This window comes from Salvelinus sp. IW2-2015, linkage group LG26 (genome assembly GCF_002910315.2).
Source record: "Salvelinus sp. IW2-2015 linkage group LG26, ASM291031v2, whole genome shotgun sequence".
Classification (NCBI taxonomy): Eukaryota; Metazoa; Chordata; class Actinopteri; order Salmoniformes; family Salmonidae; genus Salvelinus; species Salvelinus sp. IW2-2015.
Genome location: NC_036866.1, coordinates 8,322,325 through 8,335,427, shown reverse-complemented (window position 1 = coordinate 8,335,427; position 13,103 = coordinate 8,322,325). Strand labels below are relative to the sequence as shown.

At 43.4% G+C, this 13,103-nt stretch overlaps 1 protein-coding gene across 1 annotated transcript in view; it reads left to right on the top strand.

Moving 5' to 3' along the window:
* Positions 1 to 2,347: 2,347 nt before the first annotated feature.
* Positions 2,348 to 13,103, top strand: part of LOC111953052 (uncharacterized protein KIAA1614-like) — a 47,184-nt gene continuing 36,428 nt past the window's right edge. Inside the window, exons 1-2 of the mRNA XM_070435382.1 lie at positions 2,348 to 2,730; positions 8,480 to 9,361. Of these exons, the coding sequence (XP_070291483.1) occupies positions 8,512 to 9,361 (850 nt within the window). The 5' untranslated portion in view covers positions 2,348 to 2,730; positions 8,480 to 8,511. The remainder of the gene's footprint in view (positions 2,731 to 8,479; positions 9,362 to 13,103) is intronic.

The window sequence follows — 13,103 nt, the reverse complement described above, 5'->3', positions numbered from 1 at the left end:
TGACAGAATTTAACCTACCACTGTATTGGTAGTAAGTAATCCGCTCCCCTGTGCACCCAAACATCAGCTGGGATCAGCAATGGGTCTAGAATGCCATTGCATGCTGTAGCGTTAAGATTTCCCTTCACTGTAACTAAGGGGCCTAGCCCGAACCATGAAAAACCGTCCCAGACCATTATTCCTCCTCCACCAAACTTTACAGTTGGCACAATGCATTTTGGACAGGCAGTGTTTTCCTGGCATCTGCCAAACCCAGATACGTCCGTCGGACTGACAGATGGTGAAGCGTGATTCATCAATCCAGAAAACGCGTTTCCACTGCTCCAGAGTCCAATGGCGGAAAGCTTTACACCACTCAAGCCAACGCTTGGCATTGCGCTAGGTGATCTTAGGCTTGTGTGCGGCTGCTCGGCCATGGAAACCCATTTCATGAAGTTCCCAACGAACAGCTGATGTTGCTTCCAGAGGCAGTTTGGAACTTGGTAGTGAGTGTTGCAACCAAGGACAGAGGGAGGACAGACACACTCTGCTGTCCCATTCTGTGAGATTGTGTGGCCTACCACTTCGCGGCTGAGCCTTCGTTACTCCTAGACTTTTCAATTTCACAATAACAGCACTTACAATGAGAGGAGCAGCTCCAGCAGGGCAGATATTTGAGAAACTGACTTGTTGGAGAGGTGGCATCCTATGATGGTACCACGTTGAAAGTCCCTGAGCTCTTCAGTAAGGCCATTCTACTGCCAATGTCTGTRTGTGGGGATTGCATGGCTGTGTGCTCGATTTTATACACCTGTCAGCAACGAGTGTGGCTGAAATAGCCGAATCCGCTAATTTGAAGGGGTGTCCACATACACTATCTATACAAAAGTATCTGATGTTATGTACAGTGTTTCCCCTATATTAATTTAGCAGTGCACCCCACCACACTACCTTTGCCACCTCTACTGCAAAAAAACAAGGGGAAACACGATGTATATGCCCAGCATTTGGTCTAGGTTGCTCAATGAGTCTTGTATATGATGATTGGGATCCAGAACATCAGACTGTATGATGGAAGAGTCACTGACTTGAGGTCAGGTTTGCATTTATCCCTCAATAGGGGTGGTTAGGATTGCGACAATGTAAACTGTTCCTAAATCTGTGTTCAAGGGAAAGCACAACTTCAAGCTTGGTGAAAAGTGCAGATTTCACCGCATCCTCGACCGTCTTCTCCCATAGTCCTTCTAAGGCTGTCAGATACATACAGCAAGGCTTTTAAATCCTCTCATGAAGGCACTGGAATTCAGCTTTTTGTTGAAAACCCCACAATCTGAAGAGTACTGTTTCAACGTTAAAGCTTAATATGCTGTCGACTACTTTCTCTCTGGCTACACATACTATTGGACTATTGCTTCAGCAGCCCACTGGCAGAAATTAAGTCATAGTCCTGCATTACTCAGAGAACCCTGTCTACTGAGGAAACACTGGCATAAACTGTTGCTTTTCAAAAAATAATTAGAGTCACCATTACACTACCAGTCTGGTACTCAGACTGAGTACCAGACTGGAACAAACACCAGACACAGATGTCGGCTTTATCCCAAAGTGGAGATGGGCATTGGTCTAATGCTAATGTGACATAGTCCTGGTCTAGAATCCTGGTGGTCATATGTTACAAATAGGAGTTAGAGTACAATAGAGGTCTTGTTCGAAGAAGGAAAGGATGAATTGAGCAACTCACATTTCAGCTCGGAAAATAGGGGCAGAATTGATTTGGGGTAAGGAGAGAATTTTTTTCATACAGCTGTGAGTTTGTGATAGATTCCTCAGTTTCCCAAGCTTTACTTTTAACTCAGGTCTGTGTATTTGGATCTGGCAGTGCATAAAGTTCAATCTTTTACCCAATTTTCCCTATTACTTTGGCCCTGTTTCAAAACAGGCCTTGGAGACTTTGGGGATCCAAAATTTCTCCCTGAAAAGAAAATAAACATGAGAACGCAGTTCGTAACTTGTGAAACTTTTTGCACATTTAAGATTAATTCAAATGTAAGGGTTATTATTGTTATCTGACAATCATTAACATATGAAGTAACGAATGAGCCGAGTCCAAATTGAGAATCAACAAAGGAAATTCCGAGGGAGCAGGAACCGGAATATGAGCCTGGAGACTTGTGCACTTCCTCTGCTCTCTGCATTTAAGATTCCTTTGCTACTTTTTTTTCTCCACCGCTCTCAAATTCAAGGGTGAAGTTATGAGACTCCACCCACAGTGGGCAGTGTTTCAGCCCCTCCACCAATAGAGCTGTCCTTGGCGTTCCAGTAAGAACTTCTGTGGCCAGTCCTCTACCAGCTGCTCAAGACTGTCTTCCCAAGCAACCCTGAGGCTTCCACACATGTTGATCACCTTTTACAGTTTGTTGCTGCCCACTGCTTGCTGTAGATGGTTTCACAGAGGAAGGAGGAGAGAGGAGCTAGATAGTTGGCAGCAGGGGCTGTTGAGGGGAGGAGAAGGTTGGTGAAAATCCCAGAGTGCTCAGTGAAGATGAGCACCACACTTGAACTGCCCCAACACAGCTGGAGGGAGAGAGAGCGAGGGAGGGAAAGGGGAAGGTTGTTTCAAAATAGAAGGRGCCGCTTAAATAACAGTGAAAATGCATTGGCTGAGATTTCACAGAATTTACGATGGGATTTGAGAGAGGAGACCAGAGGAAGAGCTACCTCAGTCTCCAAACCCCAATGGAAGTGGGAGAGGTAAGACCTCATAACTTTTCCCTCTTTATTCTGTCAGTGAGACTATAAGCTTAAACTATTACTTAAAGAAGGAAGACATCAACTATATGTCATTATTTGTAATACAATTGGATCTAGCATTCAATGCAGCTGTGATCACAGCATCTGTGGTGTCATCTCTGGTCTGAGTTCAAATACAGACAGGAGAGGCCAAAATCTCTCACAGCCTTTGTGGCCACCGTATTTGCATGTGTACTAGAAACCTGGCAATTCAGTAGAGATGGGACCATGAGAGGAAATTATGATAAATTATGGTAGAATAAGACAGTTTCTTATAGTAGAAACCCAGTCTTGCAGAAGTAATTGTTTTCCTTCTCTCGCTTGGTCTCATAAGTAGACSTTGACGTCCCGTGTGGGTCAGTTGGTAGTGCATGGCGCTTGCAACGCCAAGGTTGTGGGTTTGATTCCCACGGGGCGAGGGACCAGTATGAGAAAATCTACTGTAAATTGCTCTGGATAAGAGTGTCTGCTATATGACAAATGTAAAAAAAACAATGCATTGCATTTCAACACAAGTGCAGTGGAAGTGTAGCTTATAACCTCTAACATGCTCTCTGTGTCTCACAGTTGCTCCCTGGAATTTGAAGATAGCAGCTGCATTCCTGACAAAATCTATGATGATTAAAAAACCCTACGGTGCCACTACATAAAGCGTCTCTGAGTAGGAATGCTGATCTAGCACTAGGTTCCACCCTGTAATATTATTCTCTGTGATCTAAAGGGGAAAACTGATCCTAGAACAGCACTCTGAGACACTTTATGAATATGGGCCCTGGTCTGACTTGAGGCAGACACATTAACACATTCCCATCAAAGCTGTGTCTGTGACTTATGATGGTAGGTCATGTTCAAGTGACACAGCAAATACAATGTTCCATCTTGCCTGGTGGGGTTGTACTGTACGCTACAGTAATGCTTTGTGTGGTTAAGTAGAGGGTACTGAGGGTACTTGACAGCTCACAGTTGAGGCCTGTGGGTTGTGTTAACTTGTCAGGGAGCCCTGCATATTAAGCACACACAGTAGTTATATCAAATTAGAACCCAGGTGAAAGCTATGATCCCTTATTAACTTGTTAAATGCAGAGGGTGAATGGGCCTTTGAATGGGGTATGGAAGTGCCTTTGAACAGGGGTGTAAAGTACTGAAGTAAAAATACTTTAAAGTACTACTTAAGTAGTTTTTTTTTCGTTATCTGTACTTTATTTATATTTTGGACAACTTTTACTGTTACTTTACTACATTCTGAAAGAAAATTATGTACTTTTTACTCTTTACATTTTCCCTGACACGCAAAAGTACTCGTTATATTTTCAATACTTAGCAGGACAGGATAACGGTCCAATTCACTCACTATTCAAGAGAACATCCCTGGTAATCCCTACTGCCTCTGATCTGGAGGACTCACGAAACACAAATGCTTCGTTTGTAAATGATGGCTGCGTTTTGTAGTGTGCCCCTGGCTATCCGTACATTTAAAAAAATGTGCTGTCCGATTTGCTTATTATAAGCAATATGAAATTATTCATACTTTTATATTTGATACTTAAGCATATTGTTGCAATTACATTTACTTTGATACTTACAGTTGAAGTCAGAAGTTTACATACACCTTAGCCAAATACTTTTAAACTCAGTTTTTCAAAACTCCTGACATTTAATCCTTGTAAAAATTCCCTGTCTTAGGTCAGTTAGGATCACCACTTTATTTTAAGAATGTGAAATGTCAGAATAATAGTAGAGAGAATTATTTATTTCAGCTTGCAGTTCTTTCATCACATTCCCAGTGGGTAGGAAGTTTACATACACTCAATTAGTATTTGGTAGCATTGCCTTTAAATTGGTTAACTTGGGTCAAACGTTTCGGGTAGTCTTCCACAAGCTTCCACAAGTTGGGTGAATTTTGGCCCATTCCTCCTGACAGAGCTGGTGTAACTGAGTCAGGTTTGCAGGTCTCCTTGCTTGCACATGCTTTTTCAGTTCTGCCAACAAATGTTCTATGCCATAGAAAAATGGCTTAAGGACAACAAAGTCAAGGTATTGGAGTGACCATCACAAAGCCCTGACCTCAATCCCATAGAACTATGGGATTGAGGTCAGGGCTTTGTGATTATGGGATTGAGGTCAGGGCTTTGTGATGGTCACTCCAATACCTTGACTTTGTTGTCCTTAAGCCATTTTTTCCACAACTTTTGGAAGTATGCTTGGGGTCATTGTCCATTTGGAAGACCCATTTGCAACCAAGCTTTAACTTCCTGACTGATGTCTTGAGATGTTGCTTCAATATATCAACATAATTTTTCTTCCTCATGAAGCCATCTTTTTTGTGAAGTGCACCAGTCCCTCCTGCAGAAAAGCACGCCCACAACATGATGCTGCCACCCCCGTGCTTCACGGTTGGGATGGTTTTCTTCGGCTTACAAGCCTCCCCCTTTTCCTCCAAACATAATGATGGTCATTATGGCCAAACAGTTCTATTTTTGTTTCATCAGACCAGAGGACATTTCTCCATGTGCAGTTTCAAACCGTAGTCTGGCTTTTTTATGGCGGTTTTGGAGCAGTGGCTTCTTCCTTGCTGAGCGGCCTTTCAGGTTATGTCGATATAGGACTCGTTTTACAGTGGATATAGATACTATTGTTCCTGTTTCCTCCAGCATCTTCACAAGGTCCTTTGCTGTTGTTCTGGGATTGATTTGCACTTTTTGCACCAAAGTACATTCATCTCTAGGAGACAGAACGCGTCTCCTTCCTGAGCGGTATGACGGCTGCGTGGTCCCATGGTGTTTATACTTGCGTACTATTGTTTGTACAGATGAACGTGGTACCTTCAGATGTTTTTAAATTGCTCCCAAGGATGAACCAGACTTGTGGAGGGCTACAATTTTTTTCGATTATTTTAGATTTTCCCATGATGTCAAGCAAAGAGGCACTGAGTTTGAAGGTAGGCCTTGAAATACATCAACAGGTACACCTCCAATTGACTCAAATGATGTCAATTAGCCTATCAGAAGCTTCTAAATCCATGACATAATTTTATGGAATTTTCCAAGTTGTTTAAAGGCACAGTCAACTTAGTGTATGTAAACTTCTGACCCACTGGAATTGTGATACAGTGAATTATAAGTGAAATAATCTGTCTGTAAACAATTGTTGGAAAAATMACTTGTGTCGTGCACAAAGTAGATGTCCTACCTGACTTGCCAAAACTATAGTTTGTTAACAAGAAATTTGTGGAGTGGTTGAAAYATTTGTTTTAATGACTTCAACCTAAGTGTATGTAAACTTCCAACTTCAACTGTAAGTATATTTAAAACTAAATACTTTTAGACTTTTACTCAAGTAGTATTCTTCTGGGTGACTTTCACTTGAGTCATTTTCTGTAAAGGTATCTTTAKTTTTACTCAAGTATGACAATTGAGTACTTTTTCCACCACTGCCTTTGAACGGGMTATAGTAGTAGGTGCCAGGCACACCGGTTTGACTGTGTCAAGAATTGCAACACTGGAGGGTTTTTCACGCTCAACAGTTAATTTAACACATCTGTGGTAAGCATTGGAGGTAACATGGGTCAGCATCCATGTGGAACGCTTTCAACACCTTGTAGAGTCCATACCCTGATGAATTTAGGCTTTTTCTGAGGTGCAACTCAATATTAGGAAGGTGTTCCTAATGTTTTGTACACTCGTTTATCAGAGAACAAGACTGTGTTTTTCTCTCATGTGAGCATGCACTCTACTGAGCTGTCAGTGTTTGCAGGGGATGTGTCTTCAGAAACACAGAACTGTGTTGGGGTTTGTTTGGTGACGATGGTATGTAGTATTTCACACGTGCAGCTGGTGACACCTTAATTTGGTGTCTAGTAATGGCAGGAATTGAATCAATGGAATGGTATCAAGCACATTAAACGCATGGTTCCATGTATTTGATACCATTCCATTCACCCCATTCCAGACATTATTATCAGCCGTCCTCCCCTCACCAGCCTCCTGTGGTATTACATTAATTCCGCTCGCTAACATTAAGAAACACTCATGTGCACAGTAGGCCTATGTTCATAGAGATAGGTAGTTGAATATGGGTATGATGAGTAGCAAGTCAATTATGGTCAGAGTACAAATCTGAGTAGTTATTGAAAGGTAACATAGCAACACTATATTAATCAGAACACATGAGGATGACTCTGGCAACCATTCTGCTCTTTTCTTCATACAGTTGCGAAAGTCTGCCTAGTGTTTCATAAAATATTCTCTAAATTTACTGCAGAAAATTATTCAAATGTAGTGGTTGCAACCCTGTTAACCTCTAACCAGTAATAATAGGATTTATATTTTAGGTTTGTTGATGTATATCTAATGCCATTTAGCCTATTTAGCCAGCAGAATTAGAGGTCTTCTGTGGATTTGCGGCTGCATAGTGAGTGAGAAAAGCAAGCTGCGAATGCCAATAGATCTGAATACTCCTCGAGATAAGAAAAATATGTGGCAATATGTTTTGGAAAGGGGTGACATACAAATGTTTTTCCATAGTTTTCTATAGCTTTGAGTGCTACACAATTAATTTCAATGCAATATAATAGGATACAGTGGTCTATTAGACTCCTTTTAACCTAAAACCTGTTTCCACAGTCTCTGGAATGGTCACAATTCATACTGTTAATGTATGAATGTGTTCTTAAAACTGGTCTGCTAGATATCTTTTGAGCTGGTCTGTTTGTGACATCATTTATCGCCGCCGTCATGTTACCCTTGGCGACGAAGTGGTGTCCTCAAAGTGGAGMGAATATCAGAGAGGGTTGCCATAGTAATTAGCTGCCAGGCAATGTTGTACTTCTGCCCACCATGTTCCTTAACAAAGGCCAGGTCTCTCTTAAAGGTCCAATGCAGCAGTTTTTAATCTCAAGATAAAATCATTTCTAGTACTTTCAATTAAAATGGTCAAAAAGAAAACGAAATGGCTTCTTAGGGAAGAGTTATTTCTCAAGCAAGAATTTTGCTAGGACTGTCTGGGAGTGGTCTGAGTGGGGAGCGGAAAACTGAAAACTATCTGGCAGAGAGGTTTGAAACTCTTTCTTATTGGTCTATTAACTAATTGACCACCTGGTGATGTTACTAGGCAGGCCAAAACCACCAAAACAGGCTTTTCAAACAGCTCTGACATAAAAAAGGCATTATCAAAATTTGTCTGGAAATGTATATAAAACACAGCAAAATTACGTTTTTGACTGCACTTGGCCTTTTACAAACTTCATACAAAGACAGGGGAAAGAGACTTCCTTTGTGTTTCTCTCTTCTATTGAGGGACAAATAGGTTTATCTCAGGTTGAAGCCCTTTGTGGATTGTAGTTTGATTTAATAGTTATTTGTCATATCAAAGTACAGATTTGAAAGGCTGTAGTTCCAAAAACGGTGAACTTAAAATGAAAAACATTGTTCTCTCTTTTGAATCAACATCTCACATAAAAAAGGCTTTAATTGTCAGATACACCAGATAGGTAAAGTGAAATGTGTTGTTTTACAGGGTCAGGCATAGTACTATGGCACCCCTGGAGCTAATTAGGATTAAGTGCCTTGCTCAAGGGCACATCGACAGATTTTTAATCTTGTRGGCTCGGGTATTAGAACGTGCAGTCTTTCGGTTACTGGCCCAATGCTCCAACCGCTAGGCTACCTACCCTAAAAAAAGCTTGTGTCTTTCTCTTCTCTTTCCTCCATAGCGCTAATGCTCCCCTGACTGTGTGATGTGAACATGGAGAAAGTAGCCTCGGCAGATTCCTTTCTCCCCAAGCCTCGTGTGCCACAGAGGGCCGAGCCCCAGACCCTCCAGCCTGGTACAGAAGACGACCAACCCTCCTCCAGCCCCAGACCCACCTCGTCCTCCCCATACCCCCTCAGCCAGCTCCTGCTCCAGCAGCAACCCGGGCCCCCGGGATCAGCCGTGCCGCCCGTGAAATCCAAGGTCAAGGCCCTGTCTGAGCGCAACAAGACAGCCTTCAAGGGTGACATGGATAAGAAGGCCTCCCCTGTGCCCTCCTCCCTATTCAGTCCCTCGCTTGTGAGCTGGGGCTCCAGCAGTAGCGATGACGATGCAGAGTCCCAGGGTTACACGTTCTCACCAGTTGTGCCTGACAGCCTGATAGAGGGGGCAGGGATGGCTGGGTTGGACTTCAGCCTGCTAGCACTCCCACGCGGCCTGGGCGAGGGCTCCAGCCYAGAGAACCTCTCTGTCGTTAGCGCCAACGCTAGTCCCCTGGAGGATAACGTTAGTGCCGCTAAKGTGGCTAAACCCTGGGGCCAGCAGAGGAAGGCCAAGGGGCACAGCAGGGTGGGCAGGGAGCTGCTATGCAGGGACAGCCTGGAGGGTCTGAGGCGGTGTATGGGCGAGCTGGGGTCCCAGGGGGAAACGTTTGGCCTGTGGAGGGCCAACAGCCTGGAGAGTGTGTGCAGCAACCGGATCTCCATATCTCTGGCAGAGAGGGTGGAGATGAACCGGGGCCTCCTCAAGCAGATACTGAATAAGAGCCAGGGACCGGAGCCAGGGTCCAAAGAAAACCTGGAGAGAGAGCAGAAGGCAAAGGTGACCCCATGCAATGGAAGAGGTACAGTAAAGAGCTAAAGATGCTGAGCCTGTATTCTCCACCATATTCCACCCACTAATAAACAAAAAATATATATATTGTTGAATGAGTTTCTCCCCCCAAAAAACAGTAGCACACTGTACTGTTATTTTTAAGTTCAGCACACTACCTTTTCAGACTAACATTATCAAAACCTTGGATTATATTATCGAATGTTAGCAAATGCGTTAGCCTTGTTTAGCATATCTTCAGATAACATTAGTGAGATTACAGTGAGTAGAGACAGAGTCTAGACAGTAAGGATTTTTTTTTTACCCTCAGTGATGTAAGGAATTTATCTGCGACAGACCTGATCTATTTGCAGTCAAGTGGAGAGTATATTTCCACCACGGTGATATTCTTGCAACAGACACCGCCATTTTGATGAGGCTGGAATAAAACGATTTCCCACACTATGAGGTTGGAATAGTACTGTGAAGTTGTGAAAATGTAAGAACTGTAAGTAAGAACTGTTTGAAAAGACCGCCTGAAAATTCTGCCTCTTTTGGTGGGATGGAGTTTTGGCCTGCCTATGTAACGGATGTGAAATGGCTAGCTAGTTAGCAGGTACGCGCTAATAGCATTTCAATCGGTTACGTCACTTGCTCTGAGACCTGAAGTAGGGTTTCCCCTTGCTCTGCAAGGGCCGTGGCCTTTGTGGAGCGATGGGTAACGATGCTTCGTGGGCGACCGTTGTTGATGTGTGCAGAGGGTCCCTGGTTCGCGCCCGTGTCGGGGCGAGGGGACGGTTTAAAGTTATACTGTTACACCTAGTAACATCACTAGGCAGTAAATTAGTCAATAGATCAAATATCTCTGCTAATAACTGCTAGTTTTCAGTTTTCCCCTCCCCACTCAGACCACTCCCAGACAGTCCAAGCAAAATTCTGTCTTGAGAAATTGCTCTTTGCTAAGAAGCTATTTTTGTTTATTTTTGAKAATTTTTATAAAAAATAATCACAGAAAGGTACTTAATTGTTGACCAGAAATTATTTGATATTGAGATGAAAAGGCTGCATTGGACCTTTATAAACAATCAATGTAATGTGATAAAGGTAATAAATTACATTTACATTTAAGTCATTTAGCAGACGCTCTTATCCAGAGCGACTTACAAATTGGTGCATTCACCTTATGACATCCAGTGGAACAGCCACTTTACAATAGTGCATCTAAATCTTTTAAGGGGGGGGGGGGGTGAGAAGGATTACTTTATCCTATCCTAGGTATTCCTTAAAGAGGTGGGGTTTCAGGTGTCTCCGAAAGGTGGTGATTGACTCCGCTGTCCTGGCGTCGTGAGGAGTTTGTTCACCATTGGGGGGCCAGAGCAGCGAACAGTTTTGACTGGGCTGAGCGGGAACTGTACTTCCTCAGTGGTAGGGAGGCGAGCAGGCCAGAGGTGGATGAACGCAGTGCCCTTGTTTGGGTGTAGGGCCTGATCAGAGCCTTACAACGGAATGTAGAGATTAAAAAAATAGCAAGGAGAAGGTGGGAGGGAGGGCGATAATAGTCTATTTCTGACTGTTGACCAGATGTTTAATGATCGTATGCCCCTCTAATTGTGACCGTCTCACAAACAGAAGTTTGCTTCCGCCTGTGGGTTGCTCTGTCCCTCACTTTCATGGCCTCAAATATTCTCATGCTAAATGAATCATGCTTTTTATAGACAAAGTGATAAGTAAACAAATGGGATAAACTTAATACGGTTCTTCCATACAGTGCATTCGGAAAGTATTCATCCTGTTTCCATTGATCATACTTGAGATGTTAGATGTTTCTACAACTTGACTTTACCTGTGGTAAATTCAATTGATTGGACATGATTTGGAAAGGCACACACCTGTCTATATAAGGTCCCACAGTTGACAGTGCATGTCAGAGCAAAAACCAAGCCATGAGTTGAAGGAATTGTCCGTAAAGCTCCGAGACAGGATCGAGGCACAGATCTGGGGAAAGGTACCAAAACATTTCTGCCAAGACTGTGCTAAGCTGTCAAGGCAAAGGGTGGCTGCTTTGAAGAATCTAAAATATATTTGGATTTGTTTAACACTTTTTTGGTTACTACATGATTCCATATGTGTTATTTTATAGTTTTGAAAATACAAATATTTAGAAAATAGTAAAAAAAATTGAAAAACCTTAAATGAGTAGGTGTCCAAACTTTTGACTGGTACTGTGTGTGTGTGTGTGTGTGTGTGTGTGTGTGTGTGTGTGTTGTGTGTGTGTGTGTGTGTGTGTGTGTGTGTGTGTGTGTGTGTGTGTGTGTGTGTGTGTGTGTGGTGTGTGTGTGTGTGTGTGTGTGTGTGTGTGTGTGTGTGTGGTGTGTGTGTGTGTGCGTGCGCGCGTGCGCACGCGCATAATACATACATACATACATACATACATAACATACATACATACATACATACATACAGTGGGGAGAACAAGTATTTGATACACTGCCGATTTTGCAGGTTTTCCTACTTACAAAGCATGTAGAGGTCTGTATTTTTATCATAGGTACACTTCAACTGTGAGAGACGAATCTAAAACAAAAATCCAGAAAATAACATTGTATGTTTTTAAGTAATTAATTTGCATTTTATTGCATGACATAAGTATTTGATCACCTACCAACCAGTAAGAATTCCGGCTCTCACAGACCTGTTAGTTTTTTCTTTAAGAAGCCCTCCTGTTCTCCACTCATTACCTGTATTAACTGCACCTGTTTGAACTCTTACCTGTATAAAAGACACCTGTCCACACACTCAATCAAACAGACTCCAACCTCTCCACAATGGCCAAGACCAGAGAGCTGTGTAGGACATCAGGGATAAAATTGTAGACCTGCAAGGCTGGGATGGGCTACAGGACAATAGCAAGCAGCTTGGTGAGAAGGCAACAACTGTTGGCCACAATTATTAGAAAATGGAAGAAGTTCAAGATGACGGTCAATCACCCTCGGTCTGGGGCTCCATGAAGATCTCACCTCGTGGGCATAAATGATCATGAGGAATGTGAGGGATCAGCTCAGAACTACACGGCAGGACCTGTCAATGACCTGAAGAGAGCTGGGACCACAGTCTCAAAGAAAACCATTAGTAACACACTACGCCGTCATGGATTAAAATCCTGCAGCGCACGCAAGGTCCCCCTGCTCAAGCCAGCGCATGCCAGGCCCGTCTGAAGTTTGCCAATGACCATCTGGATGATCCAGAGGAGGAATGGGAGAAGGTCATGTGGTCTGATGAGACAAAAATAGAGCTTTTTGCTCTAAACTCCACTCGCCGTGTTTGGAGGAATAGAAGGATGAGTACAACCCCAAGAACACCATCCCAACCGTGAAGCATGGAGGTGGAAACATCATTCTTTGGGGATGCTTTTCTGCAAAGGGGACAGGACGACTGCACCGTATTGAGGGGAGGATGGATGGGGCCATGTATCGCGAGATCTTGACCAACAACCTCCTTCCCTCAGTAAGAGCATTGAAGATGGGTCGTGGCTGGGTCTTCCAGCATGACAACGACCCGAAACACACAGCCAGGGCAACTAAGGAGTGGCTCCGTAGAAGCATCTCAAGGTCCTGGAGTGGCCTAGCCAGTCTCCAGACCTGAACCCAATAGAAAATCTTTGGAGGGAGCCGAAAGTCCGTATTGCCCAGCGACAGCCCCGAAACCTGAAGGATCTGAGAAGGTCTGTATGGAGGAGTGGGCCAAAATCCCTGCTGCAGTGTGTGCAAACCTGG